Source organism: Dermochelys coriacea, chromosome 7 (assembly GCF_009764565.3).
Source record: "Dermochelys coriacea isolate rDerCor1 chromosome 7, rDerCor1.pri.v4, whole genome shotgun sequence".
NCBI classification, from domain to species: Eukaryota; Metazoa; Chordata; order Testudines; family Dermochelyidae; genus Dermochelys; species Dermochelys coriacea.
The window spans coordinates 20,604,826-20,630,715 of NC_050074.1; the positions used below are offsets into that span (position 1 = coordinate 20,604,826).

Here is a 25,890-nt window from a genome sequence, read left to right on the forward strand (position 1 = left end):
CTTGTCCCTCCCTATACACGCACGTTGTCTCTGGTGCAAAGGAACCCCAGCAGGATGGAGGTTTACGGTGAAACTGGAGGAGGTCATGATGTATTGCATAATTTAGAAATAAGCAAAGGAAGGGATGTTTGGTCTAATGTGCTTTGAATGAGTGTCTAGTCCATAGAGTCCCCAGACCTAGCTTTGCAGAGGAAAGGTGCTATAGAGGTGCAAAGTATTATCATACCTACGTACATGTAATGCTCTCCACTCATGCCTCTGAGGTCCCTACACAGTGTTCACCTGGCAACCAGCCAGAGCATCATCCCTGAAATCCCAGCTGTGGTTCCATTTTAGTTCCACCTCCACTTCTATTAGGAGTCTGACCCATCAGCTCTGGCTACCACCACCTCATCTAATCTGGGGAGCCGTTTCTGGAGATTCTGCCTAATCACAAAAAGAAAAGGAGTACTTGTGGCACCTTAGAGACTAACACATTTGTTAGTCTCTAAGGTGCCACAAGTACTCCTTTTCTTTTTGCGAATACAGACTAACACGGCTGCTACTCTGAAACCTGCCTAATCACAAGTGAGTGTGGTACCAGCACTCCCTGCTGCTAGTACTACCTGCTGAAGCTACAAATCCCAGAAGCATTTACCACAGTCCCTGCTAGATTTCCATTATTTTGGTTCGAATGCTGGATCCAAATGTGAATGGATCTGCTCATTTTGTTGCTGTTTAGGTCTAGATTTGGACAGCATTACAGTAAGTACACTCCGAGACAATGTAAATGTGGCTGTTGTTTTGGTTTTAACAACCAGTAAGATGGAGGGGAGGGAGGCTGACCTAAATAATTGGGGGGTTTCGAGGCTGCTCAGAATATAAACTGTTCCTTATGTAGATTTAAAGTGGAGTTGAATCACACTTTGTATCTTAATTTCTTCTTTTTATGTTGGCGCATAGGTAAGCATCTTGCTGACTACTTTCTGTAGGATTGCAGAGCCCTCTTCTGCACGAAGGGTAGAGCTGCAGCAAGCATCAAAAAATGTCTCTTAAGGCTCCTAAATTAGGGAGGTGCTAGAGGTTGGCATAATTCAAACCCGTGCACTCCAGATCTGAACTTGGTTCATCTTTCTTTCTGTGCTGGATTCTCTCCTGCAGCTGGGTTTTTAGAGGAAATCTGCACATAAATTCTCCACTTACCTCTGACGTTCATTTTCACTTGGCAGGTACCAGCTAAATGTTTCCAACAATATGCTTCATTTTGTACAGAAGGCAGATCAATTTTGTGCTCTGGGAAAGGAGGAGAGAGAGAGAGAGAGATGTGGAATTAAATTGCGATATCCAAAGGCTTTATCTACCTCTTGATTTAATTTGTTTTATTTTAGGACTTTATGCAGCCGCCCGTCATCGTAGTAGCTGTGCGTCTTCCATGTAAAATGAATATCAGTAGCAAAGTCCTCAGTGGACCTGATGGACTCTGGCATTTTTCTCCTTTTTTCAGGCGAAAAACTCTGCATTGTTTTTGGAAGCTCGACCATTCTGCACAGCATAAAGTAGTGTTGGTATGAGAAGGTGGAACACTATTGGGATCAGCACACAGTGATCTTATACCCATAATGCTTTCTCTTCCCTTGTACAGCATTCCTGGCTGTTCCCCTCATTCCTTGGAGATGTGCACAGCTGATTGGTCAAGAACTGTATGTCACACAGGGCAGGCAAGGGCTGCAGTGATATTGAATTCTGATTGGTACTGGCACAGAGCAAGAAATAAAACCTTTGAGGAGAGCAATGAAGTCATTTAGTGTGTGTACTGTAGCAGTCTAACAAAGAAATGCCTGTCCATAGCAGCAGCATAGATATAAAATAGAAAAGTCACAGCAGTGACTTCTCTGTGTAACCTTGGCTTCCTTTCGGGAATGATTGGGATGAAGTCTGCCAGGAGGGTAGGGTGAATATAGTTGTTCTAAGATGCCCTTCCCAAAACGATAGAGGGGCTAGGAATTTAGGGGGGGGAAGGCATTGCCAGGTCACATCTTGGGAGGGGGCTGGCAGGGAGAAGGAGGATGGGAATAGCTAATCCCAAGCATCTTATTCTGCCCCCTCTCCCAGCAGCCAGCAATCCTCCTTCCCTTCCTCCTTTGCATGATGCCTCTTGGAAATGAGGCGGGCCCCCAGAGGCGAGCCGGGTCCCTATGTCTATACCATCAGCTTATAGAGAATTCAGAGCTAAACCCAACCCCAACCCTATGTATAGCTTTTGCAGGAGCACAGCATGCTGCTCAGTAGACATCACAACATGCAGTGGATGGGTTTCCTATTATCACAATGGAGATGTTCTGGCTGATTCACCCCATAGTTGGACTGCAGCTGCTACAGATTTCTGGATAATGGGGAAGGCAGAGTGTTCTCTAGGATCTGCCATGTATATGTCATACTGGGCGACCGACTGCCTGGCTGGGCTTAGAAGGCTCCGATTCAAGTGACTCGTTTTATCTCAACCTTGAGTATTTTTATGTTGCAAACGTCTGATCTGGTATAAACCTACAGAGGAGGATTCAGGATAACGGGGTCATTGTGAAGCAACAGCCGTCTCCCACCATTAATCCTTATGCCCATTTTCACAGCTGCACTACCCGAGGGCAGCCACAGTCTGTGGGAATGCAAAGCTTTCTCCCCACCCCTAAACTCACACACTGGTGAACGCTTGTGTCAGGTCAGCACTACTTGGGTGAGATCCTGGCCAGGGTTTTTATTGGTCACCAGGAAGTGTCATGTGTCTCACTGCCCGAATTTTCAGGTTTGGATGGACTCTTTGAATACCCTCCAGTGGAGTGCAAAGCTGCCTTGCCTCAGATCCACATCAGACCCCTGCTGGAGCCAGGACCCTATCACTGCAAACCAATCCTCTGTGTCTTGGTTCTGGCAGCAGATGTGTCTATCGTGTCATCAGCAGAAACTCTGTAGACTGTTTTGCACTGGAGCAGCATTAAAGGAAAGGGTAGCATGATTCACAATAAATGGGAAGGTATGAGACAGGTATTGGGACCTACATGCTCTCTGGTTAACAAGGGGTTAACTCCAGCTCAGCTTCCCTCTCCCTTGCAGAAGTGTTTATGGCACAGGCTAGATCAGTGGCTGCTTAGGAGGAAAGCCTTTGGTTCGGTCTGTCTCCATACCCAGGGTAGTCTGAGTGGCTTGGTTTACTTTTCCTAATACTTGAGGAAAAGACCTTGCTAACTGTGACTTTTTTTTTCTTCCTTCTGCTGAGTTGTTTAACCAATTTATACACAGTTACATTACTCAGATTACTTCTAGCTAGGCTGGTTTATGGTGTGGGAGGGAGGGGGGAATTTGGTCCCATTCATGGTTCAGTGATTGATTTCATTGCTAGGAAAGGTTGTTTCTAAGTGTTAGAACTACTGTAGCAAGCTAAGCATCTGCTGTAATGTGCTACCATTTAAAATATTTTTTTTTAAAAAAATTCAGCTGTATAGATGAAACTTTAAGGCAGATACTCCAGATCCAGTTTGAATCGATAATATACTTGAATGACTTCAATTTTTCCCCAAGGGTTTTTCAGTGGAAATTGAGTGGAACTACAGGGATATCTGGTGGCCAATTAGAGAAATAGTGTACTTCAGCTGAAAAATCTTACCAAAAATATGGCTTAATTTTGCACCTTTGCAACTGTAAAATAGATTTTTAAAACTGACAGGTGGTGGTTTTCAACTTTCATTTGTCTTTGCTGTAACAGCATGTGATTTTAAAGGAGGAAATGAGTATCTGCTTTTGTCAGTAGCTGGCAAAGTGCAAAAAGCTTGTATTTAGAGGAACTGCAGTCAAATGTAATTTACTAAATGAATGAAAGTGACCTAGCTGAGAACTCCAGCTCTGGTAGAAAGGTGTGATGTTCCAGACTTGCATTCTTTCTGATTCAGTCACAAGTTTCCCATGATATAGCCAAAAATTGTGGAACTTCTGGGGAAAGAAGCTGCTTCTTTTGACTTTTATCATTAGGGAGCATTAGCATTGGTACCATAAGTAAGATCCAACAAGCACCTAGATCTTCCCTCCCAATTGCCAGTCGTTGGGGTGAGTATACTGTTGCATTTCCCACAGTTACCGGAGCTGCCAGCCAGCGCAACAATCTGTGGCAGATGCAAAGTGAACATGTGTCACTGTTGTAGATTAGTAATGCAATAATTGAGCAATAAAGAGTGAAACTTGGCATGATTCATTATTGCTTCCACATCGTATAATCAACAAGCTGAAGCCAACTGTAGCCATTCTTCAAGTCTGAAAACTTGTATCGCAGAAGTTAACCGTGGAAAAACTTTTAGGGCTGTAACCAAATGTCTTCCAGTAGAAGCTCAGCAGTGTGGTCCTCACTCATCTAAGTACATGTGCATAAGTCCTTTTTGCTTAGTCTCCTGCTTTGCTGAATCAAGGCTGGTAACTCAGCGAGCCAAGCAAAACAGTTTGCACATATGTTGGTTTGAATTTTTAAAGTAATTTGCTTTGTCTTTGGTTTTGCCCCTTTCTGTGTTCTTTCCATGAATGTGGAAACAAATGTTAAAGTTGCATGCATGAGTATTCACTGAAATCACACACTGGGAATTGTTGTGTGCTTTTCATACAGATTTGACTTAGTTATAGGAGCTGCCAATATTAAAAGCTGAACTTCATTTGCACTCTTACAGATTCACAGCTATTATGGTGACTGGGACATTATATAGAGAGATTCCTAGTGATGTTTGATTTAGTATTCTGCTGTCATCCATAATATGATAGACACACTCCATGTACAAGAAGACACTATCCCTGCTCTTTTAAAGTACTGAAGGCTAATTCACCATTATTTTAAAGCAATCTGCTAACGACCCTTATATTAGGGAAGACAGCAACCTTCCTCAAAGTTTCTAACTTTGTGTCTTTCCTCTTTAGGACTGGAGCAATCCATGTGGGTGACCGGATATTAGCTATTAATAATGTGAGTCTCAAGGGCAAACCACTCAGTGAAGCCATCCACCTACTCCAAATGGCTGGAGAGACTGTAACGCTGAAGATCAAGAAACAAACCGAAAGTAAGGGCAGAAGCCTTTGCAACCTTTTTGTCCAAAGTCTACAGCTACAGTAGAAATGAGGTTGGCCTCATGGTGCAGCAGGTAGTGTTCTGCAATGCTATAGGAGAATCTGGATTTAATTCCTCACCCTAGTGTTCTTCTACCTGGCTGTCTAGGGGTAAAATGTGCTGCAGAGCCCATATATCCAGATCTGAAAAGGAAGGCCTGGGGGGAAATTTTGGGGAAAATAATTACTAAAAGTAAAATATTTATTTAAAAAAAATTATATATAAAGGGACACAATCAGCAATAATAATCGCATCTCGGTCTGCAAATGTTAACTTGCTGCCATTCCAAGTAACACCTAAATTGACTAGAGGTGAAAAGAGATTAGATGGAAAATGTATAATTAGTTAAAATGTACTTTTCAAGATAGCACTCTTTGTGTCAGTGGTTTCAGTTTTCCCCATCTGTGTGCGTGTCTCGCACAGCAGAAGGGAGGGCGGAGAGAAATCTTTTTAAAATTAAAAATGTGATTTTTATAAAGCTACAAAAATTATCTGGTGTAGTTCCTGAAAAAACTACCTTTAACTCTTCCTTTTGAAACTGACTCGGTTTCACATTGGTTGTTATCCTTTTAAAAGCCTCACCTAGCTTGTGGTCCTAAGATCTTCAAAGCTACCTTCTTTTTATATTCGAATTCCCCACCCTACCCCCCACCTACTTTCCTCTATGTAACTTTGAAGTCATTCCACTCTGATGTAGCATTAAAGAAGGAGGCGGCGTATCTAGGACAGACAGGTCATTTTAAAAATGGATTATCTTGTCCCTGCTAACAAATATTAATCTGGGTAAGTTTTAAAAGTATTTTCTCCTCCAGGGCCCCTGCCAAATGCAAACCACACGAAACTCCTCCCATCAATTTCCAAAAAGATTGTGACCAGTCTCTAATCCTTCCTTCTCCTTCCCACATTATGTATTGCCTTTTTATTGTGCCTTTGCACTTCCTAGGGCTGGCTGAGGCTAGATATGGAAGTGCCATGGGAGAGATGGTTTCTTCCTGTTCTACTTAATAGCAGGAAACACCAGAAACTCTTCCAGGGAAGCCTATTCCAGTCTAGATTTGAAAGTCCAAGAGGTTTGACAAAATAATAATACCTTGCTCTTACTTAGCTCTTCTCTGTAGATTTTAAAGTGCTTTACAAAGGAGGTCAGTATCATCATTCCCATTTTACAGATGGGAAAGCTGAGGCATAGGGACAGCTGTGGCTTGTCCAAGGTCAGCCTGTAAAACAGTGGCAGATCTGGGAATTTAATCCAGGTGTCCCAAGTCCCAGTCCAGCATCAATCTGCTAGGCCAAACTTCTAGGGCCTTCTCCAAAACAAACCTTTTGCCCATGATGCTCTGTGGGTGCTTTCTCTGTAGGTCACTGAAATAGTTGAAGAAATGCCAAATTGTGATCAGAAAAGTGGCTTCACATTAACCATTCTAAGTATAAAGGCTGTGTAATTGAAATCTCAAGGTAATCTTAGGTTAATCATAGCAAGCAATCCTTTTATTGCTTGGGATGCAAGGACTTTTTAAGGCTAATAAACTTTGCTTGGCAAAATTAGTCCTCTGTCCTCATTCGATAGACAATGCTGATGCACTGAGGGTAAAATGTTGGGGATGGAAGGCAACGGTGGTGCAAACAAGCTGAGATGTTCAGTAAAGTTAAATCATAACACACAGAAGCTGATCCCATCAGTAGCTTCTGCTAAAAAGGAGGTATAATCTAATGGTAATAGGGCCTGTTATCTCTAAAATAAATAATATAAAGAGAGGGGCCTGCCTGAGCTGTGACATTCAGATCCTGATCCAAGTTACAATTTCCTCAAGCCCTCTCCTCTAAGGGGGGATGGTTCATTATGAGTTTATTTAAATTCAATTCACCTTCCAGCATGTTATTACTTTAACCAGATGGCTTAGGTTCCTGTCCACATTGCGTTTGTATCCCCATGGGATAACCTTGCTAAAATGGTTTCAAACACAGTGAAGCCACCCATTGTGTCCAAAACGCAGATCACATGCTAGACCACTGTTCAAACACGGTTTGGGTCCTGTCCATGCTGGCAAACCACGTTAGAAACTGTTTGCACTGAAGCTCTGTCTAATCTAAGTAACGTGGGGGTAAGAAGTCTCTGAGCCCTTCCAGATAGGGAATAGTCCTATCTGAGGTGAATCTGATCAGTGATGATGTGTGTAGAAAGCCTCCAGAACAGGGGTGGGCAAACTTTTTGGCCCAAGGGCGACATGTGGGTGGGGAAATTGTATGCAAGGCCATGAATGTAGGGCTGGGGCAGGGGGTTGGGGTGCAGGATGGAGTGTGGGGTATGGGAGGGGGTGCAGTGTTCAGGAAGGAGCTCAGGGCAAGGGTTGTGAGATACACGAGGGGGCTCAGGGCAGGGGATTGGGGTGCAGCAGTGGGCCCAGGACGGGGTTGTGGTGTGGGGTGCAGGGTCTGGTCCGGTGAAGCTTACCTTGAACGGCTCCTGGTGGCAGTGGTGAGCAGCCTCCCTGCCTTCCCTGGCCCCATGCCTCTCCCAGAAGGGGCCAGTATGTCTGGCAGTGGCTCCTGGGGTGGGGTGGGGTGGGGCAGGCGGCTCCGCCGCACGCTGCCCTCACCTGTGGGTACCACCCCTGAAGCTCCCATTGGCCGCAGTTCCCCGTTCCCAGCCAATGGGAACTGCAGGAGGTGGTGCCAGCAGGCAAGGGCAAGGCACAGAGCCCTCTTCCCCCTTTCCCACAGGGGCCACAGGGACGTGGTGTCGGCCACTTCTGGGAGTGGTGCGGGGCCAGGGCAGACAGGGAGCCTGCCTTAGCCTCCCGCTGCGCCATGGGGCTGGCAATCCCACGGGCCAGATTGAAAGCCCTGATGGGCTGGATCCGGTCCACGAGCCATAGTTTGCCCTCCGCTGCTCCAGAAGGAGGAAGGGGTGTATTTGGGGATTTAGCGTAGCTCTCAAGTCTGCATTCTGGAATTAAAAAAAAAAATCCCAGTGATTAGTTTATTATGTACAACATGTATATGAGAACATGCACAACATAAAAAGATGGCCAGTTGTTTAGGACTCTGTGAGAGCAGTCATTGTAAGGCCATAAGTATGGAGTCATTCTAACTGTCCAATAGTAGTCTCCCTTTTCAGATACAGATGTTCCAAAGAGCTTCCTCAGAAGATATGCAAGGCCAAGAATCTACTCTTAATACCAGTTGACCACCTGGTGGTGAAGTTTAGTGTGTTTTAGCAAAATATAAAGGTGGCAGTTAAGAATGATGGTTCCTTTCATAGGAGGCCTGTTTTTCCAAGAAGCAGGAAGTGGATATTTCTGCTCTGGCTTGCTCAAATATCTGAGCATACACTCCTCTTTGACATTTGCCCACCACCTTTGTAAATACGTTTATCTGAACAGGTCTTTAGTTTCTGATGGTCTTTGTCAAGTAACATGCGTCCCACCTATACTCAATAAAATGCCTAAGAACAAGTGACATGTTTTGGTTCCAGGGTCTTATCCCAAGAAGTCGGGGAGTATGAATGAAGTGAGTGACCCAGAAGATGAATTGACTGACTCTCAGAAAACTAGCAAACTCTCCGAGATTTACTCCACCACCATCCCCAGCGTGGACAGCACTATGGAATCCTGGGATGGTTCGGGCATTGACGCAGGCTATGGAAGCCAAGGTGAGTCTGGGTCTCTTTATTGTAGATGTGGGAGCCAAGCTGGATATAATAAGAGCTGCCCCAAACTCAGACTGAGCCTGACCCTCTTGCATGATTTCTTGGCTGCATTGGGGCATTGAATTGCTGAAATACCATGGACAGGATTGTTCTTGTGGTATTTTCAGCCTGATGTAAAGCAAGATTTCCAGGACAATTCTGAGCAGAGGCTGAAGAGCCACCAACATTTGGGTGCTTATCCGAGCAAGCACTTGCTGCCATTTCTAGTTCTACTATTGTTGTTTTGCACGTATGGTGCCTTTAGCCTGAGAATCTCAAAGTCCTTTACAAAGATAGATAAATATTATCTCCATTTTATAGATGGGGAAAATTGAGGCCAGTAGAGGTTGTGACTTGCTCAGGATCACACAGTGGGTCAATGACAGAATTGGGGATAGAATCCAAGTCTGTTGACACCCAACCACTTTCTTTAGCTTCTGGATTATGCCACTTTTAAATAGCTTTTGCACCTGATGCTTGGGGTTTTTTTCATCCATTCGAAATATTATCTGTTTTAGCCAGTAGTATGGAAGATTGCTTGAAATCTATAAGCTCTTTGTGTAATTAGTAGCACTTGGGTTCACCATGCACTGAATACCTTGTTCAATGAAGTATGAATATCGCTTCGGATCTTTCTAACCTCTGCAAATATGTCACTTTATATCTGCATTAGGGATAATGAAACCAATATATTAGAATCTCTCCCTAATCACTGGGGGAAAGGACTTAATGAAACCATTGCATAACAGCAAAAGATACTGCAGAGTAAAGCAATACAGTTGGCTCTCACAAACACGAAAGGAGAGACTCACTATCTAGAGGAGATGGAGCCATAGGCAAAAAGCAGCTTGGCTAAAAGGGACTTTCTTGTATTTTCTGTTTATTGCATTACGCTTCATCACATTATACCGACACTGGCTGAAGTGAGTATGGAATGGACAGAGGGATGCTAAGAAGTAGACTCGACTGCCTGGTGGGCAGAAGCATTGAGTAGCAATAGTGAAGAACCTGTCCTCAGTCACTGCAGGGCCAGAAGTGTTGCTGATGCCATGGTGTGTGTGGGTAGGGTTAATAGGGCTGGTTGTGAAGCCCATTCAGCAAAATAAGAGCACAGGATCAGATTAAATAAATGTATCTCATGTTCCATTTGTACCTACCATTCACAGCTGTTAACTGAACAAAATAGCTCTGTCATATGAAGGATTTGGGTGAGGCTGTTGCACTAGACTGTGTCATGAACATACCACCAGGGGGCTCCAGTGCAGTAGGATTTTATGTTGGATTTCCCAGGAGAAAAGCCAGAGAAACACTTGTGCTTATGGGACTGAATGGAAGGAGAGAGCTCAGGAACACCCAGGTTGACAGCCAGATATATTGCTGTATTCTGGCCCTAATGCACTCAGGGGGGATTTGACTCGTAGCACCATAGAGGTTTGGGCAAAGGGACCATGATGTTCTCCTGACCCAGGAAATGGCTGATGCTCTCGGCTTTTGTGAGCTGCTGGCAAGTATTTTCTGGGGCACTCTCTCTGGAACGTTTTAACCTTTAAGCACAGAGAACACTTGGCTAAGAAAAATAATGGATCTTGGCATTTTCATAGGAATTACTGGCATTGTCCCTTGGCATTTCCATTGCTCTTGGCTGTCCAGGAGGTCAAATCTCCTTTAATTATGTGTTGCTCCGCTACCTCTTCCTGTTGATTTGGCAAAGCCTGTATGGCAGTGTGCAGCCTTTCTTGGAAAGGCTGCTAGAGTTTCTCTGAAAAAAGCACTGAATAGGCCGGGGAGTGAGGAAGGTGGGGAGGGGATGCGAGTGAGTTTATTTTCTTTGCCGACAGCACCTAAATTACCAATGAATGCTCTGTTTGGAAAAGTCACTGTCTATGTTGCTTCATCCCCCTGAGACCTACAGTTTCTTGCTGCTCCGGGGCGATCAAATCTTTGTTTCTCAAATGGCTTGGTATGTGAAGAATTATTCTTAGTGTAAGGAATAGGGGAAGCTTGTATATTTCCATCTTTACTATGTGAAGGGGAAGGAGGAGTTAATCGTATATAGGGTCAGTGGGGCTTTAATGTGCACATAGGGGTTATACTGCTTTGTCCTAGCTATGAACCAGCTTCTCTTTACATGTGTATATTGTAGTTAGATACACTTCTTCATGTCTCCTCCAGATAAATTGCAGTCCCTGACCCTGTAGTGAACTGTTCACAGGCACAGGGGTCTGTACTGGGGCACTCATTGCCGGATCAAGGTCTAAGGGTATGTCCAAACTACAGCTTTTATAGCAGCATAGCTCTGGCAGTGCTGCTGTGCCACTGTAGTGCCATAAAGTAGATGTTTCCTACAAGGACAGAAGAGATTTTTCCATTGAGTAATTAATCTACCTCTCTGAGAGGCAGTAGCTAGGTCTACAGAAGAGTTCTTCCATCTGTGGTGCTCCTCAGGGGTAGGAAGCACCTCACCATCACCTGCCTAGAGCGTGAAGCTGTCTTGTCTGTGCCTGCTGTGGACCAGCTTCCTGAAACCAACAGCCTCGGGCAGCACAAGCTCTGCCTGCCAGGCTCTCTGCAGGTAGCAATAGGTGAACTCCAACTCCCGGCTATTCCAAGCATTCCCTGCAGAGTCCAGCCCCTCCTCTGTCCATGGACACTCTCACAGAACGATCAAGCCCACAGTACGCACCAGCTTGTAAAACTCAATTCCAGAGCATCACTTGGCTTAACACCACAGTACTTAGGTATATTTAAAGTGAAAACAAAAATATGTTTTATTGTCAAAGACCAGAGATTCAGGTATAGTGAGTAAAGAATATTGGAAACAAATGGTGATATATCAAACAAAATCAATACACACTTTTTTGAGACTAAACTTTAACTGACAAGTTACTCTCTTGTCTAAAGAAGCTTATCTCACCCAAAGCTCTCGCCAGAGTTTTCAGCCAAGCCTGGCTGAGACCCCATGAAGCAAAATCGCTGTCCTTTTTTCCCCCTCAGTGAAGGGTGCCATGGTGTCCTGTTTGCCTCCCAAAATACAGTAGAGCAAACCTTTGATATGTATCCTAATAGATGGGGGTTCTCTCCCCTACCCCTGCTGATTTTCTCTCCTTATTAGTTTCTTTCTGAAGACCCCACAATCTTTCATTTGTCTTCAGTTCAGACTGGTGATAGACCTGTTGTGAATGAGGCAATGCTCAATTTACATGTAAATATGTAAATGAATAAACATCTTCTTGTCTGGCAGAGAACGTGTTTTTTGCCTTTGCTGATGACCAGTCCCCCCCCAGACAGACTTTAAGAACATATTTTCAGTGTCTATACATAACTCCCTACACCAGTGCTTCTCAAGATATCTGATGTGGGGGACCGGCAATTTTTTTTTCCAGTGTGGGCGCAGACTGGCAGCCGATGGCTCGCGGTCTGGCACCGGTCCGCGGACCACCACTTTGAGTAGCACTGCCTTACACAACATCTGAACATGTATTTCACAATGATATTGATGATCAGTGTGACATCGGGGTTTGTTTCAGACCTCACATGGCATTCTGTGGTGAACAGAATGTACAGATCAGACTCACAAGATTCCTATAACCCCTCTGTGCCCCGTTGCCAGTTGTCATTAGGAGGTTGTGGGGTCACACCCTCGACCCAGCTGCATACAGGGTTAGGTCAACCTAACCACAGCCCAGCAACATTTTTCAGAGCCCTGAGTGACATAGCTGATCATTCTAATTTTTAAATGTAGACCAGACCTTACTCTCTTCCAACAAGAATTCACATTTTCTGCAGCAAAATGGTAGCTAGGCAGGTGATTCTGATGGTACCAACCAGTGGATTCCATTAGCATGGATATGTTCCTTGAAAAGTGAGAGTTCCATTCACCATGAAAGATTTTAAAATGTGAAAAGCAACATTTGGTTGCTATTTCTAAACTCGTGTTGTCCTGCTTTTATGGCTTTCTTTCCCTTGCGTCTGTGGCAGATTGACAATATCCCGTGTTATCCTGAACAAACTTTATGGAATTAAGTTAAACCTTATTGAATTAGGGTTAATACCTTTTGGGTACATTATGTTAAAAATGCAATTGTGTATGGGTTATTGTGGCATTGCATGTACCTTCTCTACCAGGTATGGGGGGAGGCTAATGAACTTCCTCCTTTATCAACCCTTTGAAGTCACCCCCTTGGAGAGGTGGGGTTGGAAGGACTGGGTGCTTGTTCTGAGCTGAAGCTGTAATGAATGGATAAGCACAAAAATCACCTTTGGGTGGGGGTTTGAAGGATGGATCCTCCCAAAACTCCATGTTAGGGTTGGGATTAACTCTTGCAAACTTATTAACATGTCTGAAAGTTCGTCTGTTTTTATTTTTTATGTAATGCTTTTTACCTTCAGAATAAAGTAGGCTTGCACAGGAAGTGCTGTGTGCTACTTTTATTAGTATAGCTATTACACCTGTTAACCATCTCTGATGAGAAAGCAAGCCGGTATCCCTGCATAACAGCTTTGTGCTGGGAAATACATTGAAGGCAGAGAACCATGCAGCCTGAAGATTCCCTGGTTAGAAAGGAACTGGCCTGTCTCCCCATTGAAGGGAGGCAACAGCAGGGGAGTTGGAAGCTTGAGAGTCGGTCTGGGACACTAATGTGAACTGGGAGAGTGTGCATTAGGACTCTGGAACAGTTAATCTACAATGGGATTTTCAGAGCTCTCAAATAGGACCTGGCATCCAAATCCCTTAAAAGTAATGGGAATTGAGTGTCCAAATTCCTTAAGAAGCTTTGGAAATGTACAAGCAATAATTCCTGCATCAAATTCACTGCCATTAAGAATAATCTCTGCCAAGTACAAAATGTCAACTGGCAAAAGTCCAGTTCATTCTGCCTTCTGCATTACCCAGCAAGTGGGTTCTCATTAAAAGTTCTGACCCAATGGCAATGCAGTTATGGGAGCTACTTCAGCACTTAAGGGTAACTTTTTGCTCTTTGTAATAGTATCACAGTATAGATATCTTCCTTCAGCTCTCCTGTTACTAATGGGCACAGTTACTCCTGCATGCTGAGGTGGGGAAGATGGAAATAGCAGAGGAACATGAAATATTTTGTCAGATTTTATTTTGATCTCACTGTTTATTTGTATAACGGTAGCACGTAGAGGTCCCAGTTAAGATGACACCTAGTAAGAGATGGTCACTGCCCCAAAGAGCCTACAGTATAGATAGATAGATACAGGTGGGAGGAAAGAAGTATTATTAATTCCCATTTTACAGATGGGAGAAACCAAGCACTGAGAGATTAAGTGACTTCCCCAAGATCATGTAGGAAGTCTGTGGCAGAGCCTGGAATGGAACTCAAATCTTTTTAAGAACAAATTCAGTGCCTTTAGCACATGACCATCCTTCTCTGGGATCTAATGTTTCATTCTGACTGTCTAACCAGGTGTAAATTTTTTTCCCCTCTCTTCCTCTCTGCCCGCCTTCCCTAGGTACATACATACCTCAGGCTGTTGGCATTGCCCTACATCCACATGAATGGAGACCTAGTAGGCAAAAGAACAGCACTCCTCCTGGGGATCCCAGGAAGAACTATCCCTATATGGATGGAAGCTTCAGTGAAGATGACTGGGACAAACCCACCAGGTATAAAGGGGCTGGAAGGAGCAGGGAGGAGACTGGGTAGGCGTGTGTGTATGTGCATGTCCATACTGACTGTGTTGTCCATCATATTGTATTTGCAATGTGTGGGGTGTATTTGTGCATGCATGTGTGTGGTGAAGCAGTTGAGTCAGAGATGGAGAGCGGACAGGATAGTTCCTATTAATAACTTCCCAACGACAATCTAATAGTTGCCCAGTTCAAATAAACTCTTAAGTTGTGTTCTCATTGCTGAGAATTCAGTTATTATCTACAATATTGAACACATACACTGCGGGGTGTTGATGACCTGTCTTGCCATGGGTACCATGGTGACAGTCTACAGTATTCAACCATCTTGTCTTTGACAAATCACCTCAGTTTAAATCTGTCTATGCACTGTTGGGGATATGTGTGTGTTAGGGGAGGATGCACCTGGGGGATATCAGGTGCACGCAGTACTGCAGTTTGCTACCAAATCTCAAATTTCAGTTAGATAATCTTTTAAAAAAAAAAATAGACCTGTAGTGTATTGGTAACTTAACCAACAGGCTTTGATAAAGATCATGCACCATGAAGTCTTTACTTCAGACTACATTGGCAGGACACTTTTTTTTATTAACACTGCAATTTCCCAGGGACATTATACAGTGAAACTGTCTTCAAAGAAAGAAAAGGAGTACTTGTGGCACCTTAGAGACTAACAAATTTATTAGAGCATAAGCTTTCATGAGCTACAGCTCACTTCATCGGATGCATCGAAATGCATGCATCCGATGAAGTGAGCTGTAGCTCACGAAAGCTTATGCTCTAATAAATTTGTTAGTCGCTAAGGTGCCAAAAGTACTCCTTTTCTTTTTGCGAATACAGACTAACACGGCTGCTACTCTGAAATGTCTTCAAAGAGCAGCAGAAACTCTCTTAAAGCAGGCAGGTCTTCAGTTGTTATAAAAAAAAAAATTGTATCGCAAACCCCCTTAAATTATGTTCATGGTTGCCTAAAACAGTGGATTACCTGTTAGAGGCAGTCCTTACTTCTGGCTTCACTGTACTTTACAATGAAAGAATAACTTGATAGCACTATCTCCTAAAGCCGTGACCTGTTGCTCCCACTCTGGCTCACCTTGAATTGTACCTTTTTCCACCAGTTACTCCGGCTGAAGAAGTCAAGGTGACCAAGAGTAGCAGAATCAAGCCCATGGCTCAGGCTACTGCAGGTGCTGCAAAAATGCCTGTAAATAAACACTGTGGGTATGCAAGGGAACAAAGCTACTGGAACTTCTGTTGTTGAGATTCATGCCTGCTTTTTCCCCACTCCTACCCCTGATATTGCTAGGCAGCTCTACACAGGGCTTCCCTGAGGGGGGAAGAGGAGCTGACCCCTCACTGAGTTATGCGCAGTGAAAGGAATTCCTACTTCATTGACTAATCCTGCCCTTGACATTCCCCAGATGCCACATAGTTGTGTGTGTTGTGTGGTGTGGTGGGTTTGGTTTTTTTTGGTTGGTTGGTTTTTTAAAAAAATTTTTGTTTGTCAAAACAAAAAAATGAGATCATTTCATGGACATTTCCACCTATTTAAAATATTAAAGCTGGAAAGAAAGGGTGGCTGCTTGACAGTTGTAGCTACCATATTTGAGCTTTTGTAATGGTTCTTGAAGCCCAACCCATTCTGACTCGGCTCTGGAAAACCAACACGCACAAGTCAGGGGGCCAATTCTTAGGGAGAAAACAACCTATCTAACCCCAGCTGTTTCCAACCCAGAAAAGGCATTGGTGCCAGTGATGCAAGATTCCCAATCTGGAGTCCTGAATGCATTTTTATAATAATAGATTTGACTTACTGATTCAAGACGTGAGGGACTCCAACTGGAGGGAGTGTCTGTCTCACTGGAAACTTTACAGCAAAGAAAGAGAATGGGGAAGGGAAGGGAAGCAAAGTTAGTCTTTGGCATTATAATAGCAGGTTTCAGTCCTAGTCTAAAGGGGTTTTTGTTTGTTTTTATAAAATGGGTCACTGGGTAACTTTTGGCCTCTCTAGTACAATCAACTAAGGCCCTGATCCTGCAAAGACTGACTGACTTGTATGCTCAAACTTATGCAGTGTGAATAGTCCCATTGAAGCCAGTGCATGAAGTTAAGCATGTGCTTAAAACCTTGCACAATCTGGGCCTAAATTAGTATGGATCTGGAAATGGGGCTTTTGAAATGGGGAGTCTTCAGTTAATTCGATGAAAAAAATCAACTGCTTTTTGACTTGTGTTCAAATAATAGAATATTTGATCTTTGTTAAATAACATTGACTGATGGAGAAGCTTCTCTTATTTGAAAAGTTAATGACTCAATTTTAGCTATGTAAATTGTCACCAGATACCACAGAGAGAGAATCTTAGATGCAGTTACTAATAATAGTGGTAGAAGTCAGCATTGCTGAGGTTAGATACAGTAGAACTATCCGACTCTAACTGCTGGGTTTATAATGCGTTGCTGTTTCTCAGTATGGCATATAGAGAGGACTTCCTTGGAGACCTTAAAATATTAGATCGAGAGTTCCTTGTCTCAGGAGCTGTTTTACACAGTGCCTGGCATATTTTAGGCACTCCCACAATCCACAAAACAATGCTAATAATTCCCTTGCCATGAATCTCTCAAGCCACTTCAGTGCATTCAATTATCATTTGCTTTAGAGGTCTAAATACTGTACTCCTGCATCATGTCTAGTGGCTCACTAATAGAGATACAGATGCTGCAGTGATGGGAAAATCAGTATCTACCCAGTATTGCACTGCAAATATTTCTACCAGTTTGAGAGAGATTTCTTCCACGTGTAACAGGGAATACTGGTACATCTGGTGAAAACATTTAAATGGTAGAAATATTTTAAGTGCAGCCACTGTTTCATAGACATAAGAGAGAAGATCTATTTGACTATATTGTCCAGTTCCCCTCACTGCTGTCCATATGATAAATACATCTTAAGTTAAAGCAAATGCTGGGTCATATGAGTTGTACTCTAAAGTTCCCTGTGTTGTTAATTGCAGTGTTATTGACTTGTCTAGGCTAGGGCAAATCATTTTATATACATCTCTCAACATTATTTACTCTCACAGAGACCTATGTATTTATCATTTTCTCACCATGTCTGTTACCCTCTGTGTTTTTCTCTCTCTTCTCAGGTGTTCTGTGTCTCAGATCTGAACTCTGTCCCATCAGCCTTTGTACTAACAGTCTCTGAGGCTCCTGGTTTACCCATAATGCATCCTTTTTTCTTTCACTTCTGTTTCACCAAAAAGTCTTCCTAAACCTACAGTCTTCCTACAGGCACTTTTTATTTACCCTTTTGAACTTGACATTACTACACCAACTTAATTCTTCCTTTGAAGGACTTTTGCCCTGTTAGTAAGTGCATGGAGGTTTTGTATTTGAACTCTCTTGCCTGAAAAGTTCATATTGTTTGCTTTTGTATATGAAGACTCTTCAAGTCTCTGCTTTTACTGGTGAGCCACTTGCTCTAGCCTTGCGGCTTTCTTCCCGCTGCAGAAGAGTGCTGACAATTTTTGGTTCCTACGTTACAACAGATATCCCAACCGCCAAAATGGCCTTGAGACCGCTCACGAGGATAGTTTTTGGCGTGTTTTTGGAGAAGCTTTGGAGGACTTGGAAACATGCGGCCAGTCTGAACTTTTGAGGGAGATCGAGGTAAATCAACTTGGAATTGTTCTAACCAGTCCATTCTCACCACTTGTAGTAAGTGATTCCCCTTGTATGCTAAATGTTGACAATATCTATGGGGGGGAGGAGGTGGGGACAAGGATTCTATCTGAGTTTGATCCCTTGGAATATCTGTACTTTCAGATCACTCTATTCATCTGTTAATAGTCTGTTCGGTTTTTTTCCCATCAACTGTCAAAGTATTCACAAAAAGTTTTTCTTGTTTTGACCAGCTTCATAGCTCACCAAACAATAGTCATAAAATATCTAAATCTTCCTATCAAATGGCAAATACTCCATTGAAGAAGTATTTCTGATTGACAAGCTCTGCAGATTGGCCAAAATGGGTCCAAAAAACGTGGGTACTGAACAGTCGAGTTACTTTAGATGTCTGAGAGTCCAGCACATACCTTGCATTCAGATGTGTTTACACCCACTGCTGGTTCAGTAAGATGGATAAATGGTTGGTTTTCATCCAACCCCCACACACCCCACGGGAAAATTTATAAGAAGGCGGCAGCTTCCTGTAGGCATAGTGTTTTCTTTCTTCATGGGCTACTCTCTTGTCTTTACCCACAACACTTTGGAAGTCCTTTTATTGTCTCTGGCTGTGGGATGGGCAGGTTGGAATTTAAAACCTTGTGAAGAAAGTAAAGCAGGAAATCCCTCTTCAGAAACCACTTTAAAAATCACTAGTAAGTTCTGTAAGGAACAACCGTGCACTAGCAGGATTGGCTGAATATCCATCTTCTAATCTAGGCATCAGTCATCACCTGGCTGGCTTTTGCAGTGATGCAAAGGAGTGAGGAGTGTAAGGTGAGCTGCCTGTATCACATTTTGCAGTACAGGAATGGAAGCAGGTTCTGTGCAGCTGCTACTCCCCCCGGATCTGTGCAGGCAGGTGAGGACTGCATGGATCCTTGGCTCCACTTTGTCCCCCCCAAAAGATGCTTGGCCAGCAAAACCGCATTGGCACACAAGGTAACGTATGCTATACTGGGTATAGGTCTGGAGCAACACGGAGACCAGGAGAAACTTTGTGACTTTGCATCCCAGGCTGCTCTTGGGGCAGTCCAACAATGCACTGCTCCCTACTTAGAGCACATTGTAAAGTGACTCTCTAGACTTAAGATCCATGGAATTCAATGGGCTTTGAAAGATTCCCATTTTCTCCGGTGAAGTTTGGGTATTTGAGTTTTGCAGTTCACACAAGACAATGAAAGTGATAGGGAATTTAAAAAACATAAGGTTTCCATTCACCACCCTCTTCAGGAAAATGCGGATATTGCAGGTATATTTCACACAACTACAAGAATCTATTTAATTATTCTCCTCCTTTGTTCCAAGCCAAAGCAGACTGATCTGATCTCTCCAGCTATCTGACACTAGCACAGGTGAATTAAATCCTCCATTGGAGGGAAGGATTTATTTACATGCTTAATCAGATGACTCTTTCACTATGCACACCAGTGGTTGGTCATTGACTTGCCACTGCTGAGTTTTGCTATCTGCTCCCTACCTTTTTTTTTTTTTCTTGTGCCTGTTGACATTTAAGTGAACTTCTGAGCTTGAACCTTGGAATTAAAATGTTCATTACTAATTTAAATAGATTGTGTGTCCTGGAACCAGTGGCGGCTTCACACACTGAATTATTGACTCATTCCTTTAGCTTTGATCAGTATAATCCCTTTAATGAAAAACATTGCCAAATAGAGACTTTTCTACACAGAGGGATCTTTAAAGGGATGCTATGAAGGGTGACTGGTCCTAAATGCTACCTAATTTCATATTAACTTTTTTTAAAAGACTTGATCAATTTTCCTAAATGAAGGCTGCCACTTCTTGACATAAAATCCATAGATGCTGGAACTAGGGGTGCTGTGGGGAGCTGCTGCATACCCTGGCTTGAAGTGGTTTCCATTATATACAGGATTTACAGTTTAGTTCAATAGCTCTCAGCATCCCACTATACAAATTGTTCCAGCACCCCTGATAAAATCTTAATTTCTTGGCTGGAAAACCTGCTGTGGAACTCAAGATATTGTCTTGCTTAGCCATTGCAGACAAATGCACTCACAACATACTGCAGCTCTGGAAGCAGGTATGGTATCAAAACCTACCAGAATCCTTCTCTGAGATCCAGATTTTGGTATATTTCTGTTCCCTTCCTGCTCATAAGAACAGAGCAGGCTGGCAAACTAGAGGTATGGTGGCATGCCGAGAAACTATCCTCCCATCCTTTTTAATGCCATAAATTCCCAGAGCTATATTATAGGGAGATGGTGCAAAATCAGAGTGCAGCTGGCTGAAAGTTTTATACCTAAGTAGGTATGGGGGGAAGCATATTGCTTGTTGTCTTTGTTGTATCTCTAGAACACATGTAGCATGTGCTCCCCCCATGTCTGCCTCCTGCTGCTTGCCAGGGTCCATGGTCACATCTCTTCAAGGTAGTTAGACACACAATCTCTGGGGTATTTAGCCCTATTTGCAGTGCTAGTGGCTCTCACTCTCTTACATTCAAAGAGTGCTGGCTTGAAGCATTCTGAGCCCTTTCTGCACAAGGGTGCTAAAGAGGAAGGGATTTCCTATATGTTTTCATGGTGAAGAAGCCATAAGTTGCCCTACAATCCATAGAAATGTAGGTCTGAAAGGGATCTTGATAGGTCGTCCAGTCCAGTCCCCTGCACTGAGGCAGGACTAAGTATTATCCGACCATCCCTGTGCCATCCCTGTCTAACCTGTTCTTAAAAACCTACAATGGTGGAGATTCCACAGCCTCCCAAAATAATCCATTCCAGTGCTTAACTACTTTCGCAGTTAGGAATTTTTTCCTAATGTATAATCTAAATCTTCCCTGCTGCATTTTAAGCCCATTACTACTTGCCTTGTCCTTAGTGGTTAAGGAGAACAATTTATCACCTTTCTCTTTATAACAAGCTTTTATGGACTTGAAGGCTGTTATCATGTTCTCTCATCAGTTTTTTGTTCTCCAGACTAAACAAACCCAGTGTTTTCAGTTTTCTCTTGTAGGTGATGTTTTCTAGACCTTTGATCAATTTTGTTGCTCTCGTCTGGACTTTCTCCAATTTGTCCACATCTTTCCCAATAACGTGTATGCCAATATCATTCCCCTGATGTTGTCTCACTGAGCTGTTAGTCTATGAACTACAGTGGTGTTAGCAAATCAGTGTTTCAGACCCTATAATGTCCTTCCCAAGATGTCAGTAGAATGACATTGAGTTTCTGTGAAGCAAAACCCATCACTTAAGAGGGAAACCAGTTTCAGAAGCAAAAAGATCACTTCTCCAGGCCCAGACTGTTTGAAGGAACTGTCTCTCTGTCTCAAAAGCCCAACCGCTCTCTAAACAACCTGTAGTTGGCAGTATAACTTGCATATTTTGACATATTGACAAGATACAGGATTTTGAGTCTACCTTGCTGTATAATAAAAAGAAAAGGAGGACTTGTGGCACCTTAGAGACTAACAAATTTATTAGAGCATAAGCTTTCGTGAGCTACAGCTCACTTCATCGGATGCATCCGATGAAGTGAGCTGTAGCTCATGAAAGCTTATGCTCTAATAAATTTGTTAGTCTCTAAGGTGCCACAAGTCCTCCTTTTCTTTTTGCGAATACAGACTAACACGGCTGCTACTCTGAAACCTGTCATTGCTGTGTAATAGTTTCACTATAAGCTTGTTCCACTGTCTGTTGACCATTCTGAATGTATGAAAAGATAATCTTGAACTCCTCCTAGAGACTGCTGGGAGTTGATGGTTGTGTAAAGGGCATTTCAGCTGGATATGCATTCATTTCAACATTCTTTTCTATCAGTTCCTTGAACAAGTACCTCCATTTTGTGTATGTGTTTGTACATAAAATGTGTACAAGTGGTTTTTATCAAAAATGTTCCCTCCATTTTTCCACCGGTGGCGGGGGGAGGAACTGGCTAAAGATTTCTACCAAGAAACGACGAGCATTTGCCAAGACTCCTGCCCTTTCTGTAAGTGGCTCCTATAGCCAGCCGGAAGTGACTACTAGTGTTACCATTTGGGTCAGAATTACATCTCCCTCTGGTTGGTGCTGAACATTGTGTCACCTACTTCTCTCTAAGTTGCTTTTGTTCTTCTAGGGTCCATCAGTCGCTTGCTGCTCAAACTTTCGTTGAACTAACTTACCGCCTTATCCACAGGCCTCCATCATGACAGGGAGCGTGCACAGCCTGGGTCTGGAAGGGAGCAAACTGCTCGTGGACTCGGTTAGTGAGTCCGGATTGAGCCCACTGAGGAAAGGAAATGCCAACTGCTGCGATGAAGGGCAGAGCGACAGCAGCATGACTCCCACCAAGAAGAAGGAGAGGAATCTGGAGATGAAGAAGATTAAGGAGGAGGTGCAGGAAATCATGTCTCCAACCCCTCTCGAGTTGCACAAGGTCTGTGTTTAGACAGAGGTCACTTTAGTGTTACGTCAAGGATCCCTTGGTTACAAATAACATTGTTGGGGTTACAGTGGGGATTGCACTGAGAAACTGTCAGGGAACTTGCTCTTATACTGCATGTTCCCTGCCATAGGGGGCCGCAGGAGAAATATTCCGCTGGGAAGTGAATTTTCTGTGATTTGTTCCCAACATAATACAAGTCAGCCATGTCTACAGCTGAGCCAATATTTTATTTATATTTTCCTGGATCAGCCACCAAATCGAAAAATGAAAAGAAAAATTGGTTAGTTTTTGAACTGAAAGTGGCAGGGGAGGAAATGATTCCCTCCCTCCCCCCCAAAATGGAAACTATTCCATTTGGGTCAAATGAAACATTTCAAATGTCAATTTAAATTAACACTTCCTTTATCTCTTCGGTAAATGTTCTCAGGGTGTCAGATTAATGGGAAGGTGGCCTCCTGCTAGAACACAGCAGCAGAAGTCTTTGCTCCCATCTAGAGATGGACTCAGACATATTGACCCTAGATCTCTACCCCACATCGCCAAACTTTGGGAGAATTCTAATGCCAACTTTGTGGCTTGTACCCCTCTCTGTTTGTTTTAAGTGTGGACTAGGCCAAAGTCTAACACTGAGCTAGAGCACAGCTACTGCACACCAAGGTCCTTGGGGGCAAAGGGAGAATACGATGGAATTCATCACAGGTAGTTAATGATGGTGGTGATGGCAATAATACACTGTCTCCACCTTCTGGATTTAATTTGTGGGGAGATGCTGTGCCCACAACCCCACAATTCCCAACTGTGTTACCAAAATATGACTCCAAATCAAGTGTGCTGAGCTGGCTCTCACTGGCCGAGGGCATTGAAAAGATCTGTCCTGATGTGTCTCCTGTCAGGCTTTCACTGATGGGGTGGATGAGCTACCAGCTGCCTCTGCTGCTGGAGAGGAGGGAAGAAGGGAGGAGAGAGGCTTAAAGTGGGTTCAGCACAGTACAGCAGCTCTTCTCTGATCTGACCCCAGGCTCAATATCGGCTGTCTGAATGGCTGGTGGTAGAGATGCTCTAGTCCTTGAGAAGCTAGAGGGAGGCAGCAGCTCGTGGCTGAGCTCTTTTGTCCCAGCCAGCACTGTTGTGAGTTTGGGGCTACTCACTGTTGGTGCTGGTAACACCACAGTCTGGCAATTCCTAACATCAGAGCATCCAGGAAAAGGCAGATCAAATTGAGGCGGTAAAAGGGCAAAACCAAAATGGTGCAAAGCTGAAAACAGTACTAGTTTGAAGCCCAGTCACACCCCAATCCACCATCGCAAATTGTAAACACTGACCCAATTTTGAGAGGATTGTGGTTTCATCATTTTACTACATTTTCTTAATGGTGTTAAAACTCATCAGTGTGATGTCTCTGAAGCAAGCTGTTGGATAAACCACCAAGATTAAAAATCTGTAAGAGCTGTAAATAATTCAACAACCTGCTTGGAAACACTCATGTTTGTCAATTAATTTCATTCCGATTTTCAGCACCATAGGCATGCATGGTGGACACACAAGATGCCTAGCATAGCTCAAAGCAAATGAGTTGCCCCATTGATTAAAAATTCCATTATTTGACCGGCAGTGTTCACCTCTTTGTGACTTAATATAGAAGTTGTAGGTTATCCAAAAACTTGTGATTTATAACTCTACTTAAACGTTCTTGTTCTGCCGCAAGCAAGGGCAGAAGATTTGATTGTGAATTATGTGCCCATTGCCAAAGCATCTGAGCATGTGACCTGTATAAACAGCTGGCAGTGTGTGCAGAAGTTTAAATTAAACTCCTCTCAATACTAATAGACAACCAATGTTTACTACCCAGTCCAAGCAAAACCCCACCATTTGACCCAGAGCAGAATCACACTACTGTACTGTATACATTACCTGAGGAGTTCCTGCCATGCTTCTCTCATGTATCTGTGGCTCATACGGCATTAGAATTTCTTGTTCAATGCCTTTCCATGCAGATGACACTCCACAAGGACCCAGAGAGTGAAGACTTTGGATTCAGTGTCTCTGATGGCCTGTTGGAGAAGGGTGTCTATGTAAATATGATCCGTCCCAATGGGCCGGCTGATCAGTGTGGCCTCAAACCTTACGACAGAGTCCTTCAGGTAAGGAATGCAAAGTACAGCTCTCGGGATAGGAAATGAGTGAGTGACTGACTGAGAGGAAGAGAGAAGTTTGTAAGATTCCACTAAGGTGACGCCAACTTTATAAAAGCTAGTAGGTAGGCAGCTAGCTACTCAGCCCTTAGCATTATGATGCACCTGGAGCTAGCTAGAGTTTTACACTAAGGGATTACTGTGTAACAGAGTTGGACCTGAGCTCCAGATCAGAATCGCCCATTATTTTGGGGAAGTTGGCATCCAGATCCAAACCGCACAGCCTAGATTTCTCTAGTGCTAGGCAGAAAGTCTTTTTCATCCTTTCCCTGGTGCATCAGGGGGACTTTTCAGGTAAACCAGAGTTTCGCACATCAGTCAAAGCAAGACAGCATGTGCAGTTCCATGTGGATTTAAACGGTATGCTTGAAGCTCAGTGCATAACCATTTTGCGTATGCATAGAAAATTCTAGGAAACACATACTTCAAGTGAAGTGGTGTTGTTCATAGACTCACTTCCCCTAATAACTCCTGAGCCACTGAATATTTGTTGCAGAAACTAAATATAATATGCAGTAAACACGGTCAACAACATACGCAGATATATTTGACCACCCAGGAGAGAATAGTAATGGGGCATGGGTGGGGATTGGTTTTAGATATTTCTAGGAGACTTAAATATATCGCTGTAGTGCAGCAAGCTCAACTCTGATAGCAATAGGAAGAGCACACTCAGCTAGAGAAGGCATTGCCACTTGGAAGTGTGGGTTTTGTAACCACGTTAGAAGTCTTGAAACTCTCATAAGGATGTTTTATTTTTACTAATTTTAAGTGAGGAGAGGGGTCAGTGCCCAAATTAGCTCAAATATATTATGTACATCAGGTAACTGAAAAACTGGCAGCTGCACAGGGAGCCTTATTTGAGTTTGTGATGGTCCGTAGCCAGTTGGCTGCTATACAGCTATTCCTTCTCAGCCTCAAATAAAAGATTAGCGTCTTGTACATTCTTGCACCAATTAGGCTCTGCAGCCGCATTTCGGGTGAATGCTGGATGTGTTGCTATCCAAATGAATGCCAAGCGTTCTCTGTGTGTGTGTGTGTGTGTGTGTGTGTGTGTGTGTGTGTGCTTGAAATCTTAACGGGAGCAGAGACTTTGACAATCCCCAACTTCACTGTCTCC

General features: G+C 43.4%; 1 protein-coding gene across 9 annotated transcripts in view; it reads left to right on the top strand.

Moving 5' to 3' along the window:
* GRIP2 (glutamate receptor interacting protein 2) overlaps nt 1–25,890 on the top strand; it is a 490,758-nt gene that overhangs the window by 461,277 nt on the left and 3,591 nt on the right. For 5 of the 9 annotated variants that reach the window (XM_038410475.2, XM_038410476.2, XM_043519665.1 and 2 more), the window contains exons 18-23: nt 4,927–5,066; nt 8,589–8,765; nt 14,280–14,433; nt 18,006–18,174; nt 22,330–22,569; nt 24,573–24,719. In XM_038410475.2, the coding sequence (XP_038266403.1) occupies nt 4,927–5,066; nt 8,589–8,765; nt 14,280–14,433; nt 18,006–18,174; nt 22,330–22,569; nt 24,573–24,719 (1,027 nt within the window). The remainder of the gene's footprint in view (nt 1–4,926; nt 5,067–8,588; nt 8,766–14,279; nt 14,434–18,005; nt 18,175–22,329; nt 22,570–24,572; nt 24,720–25,890) is intronic. The other 4 variants (XM_043519666.1, XM_038410480.2, XM_038410481.2 and 1 more) reach the window with 1 other exon arrangement.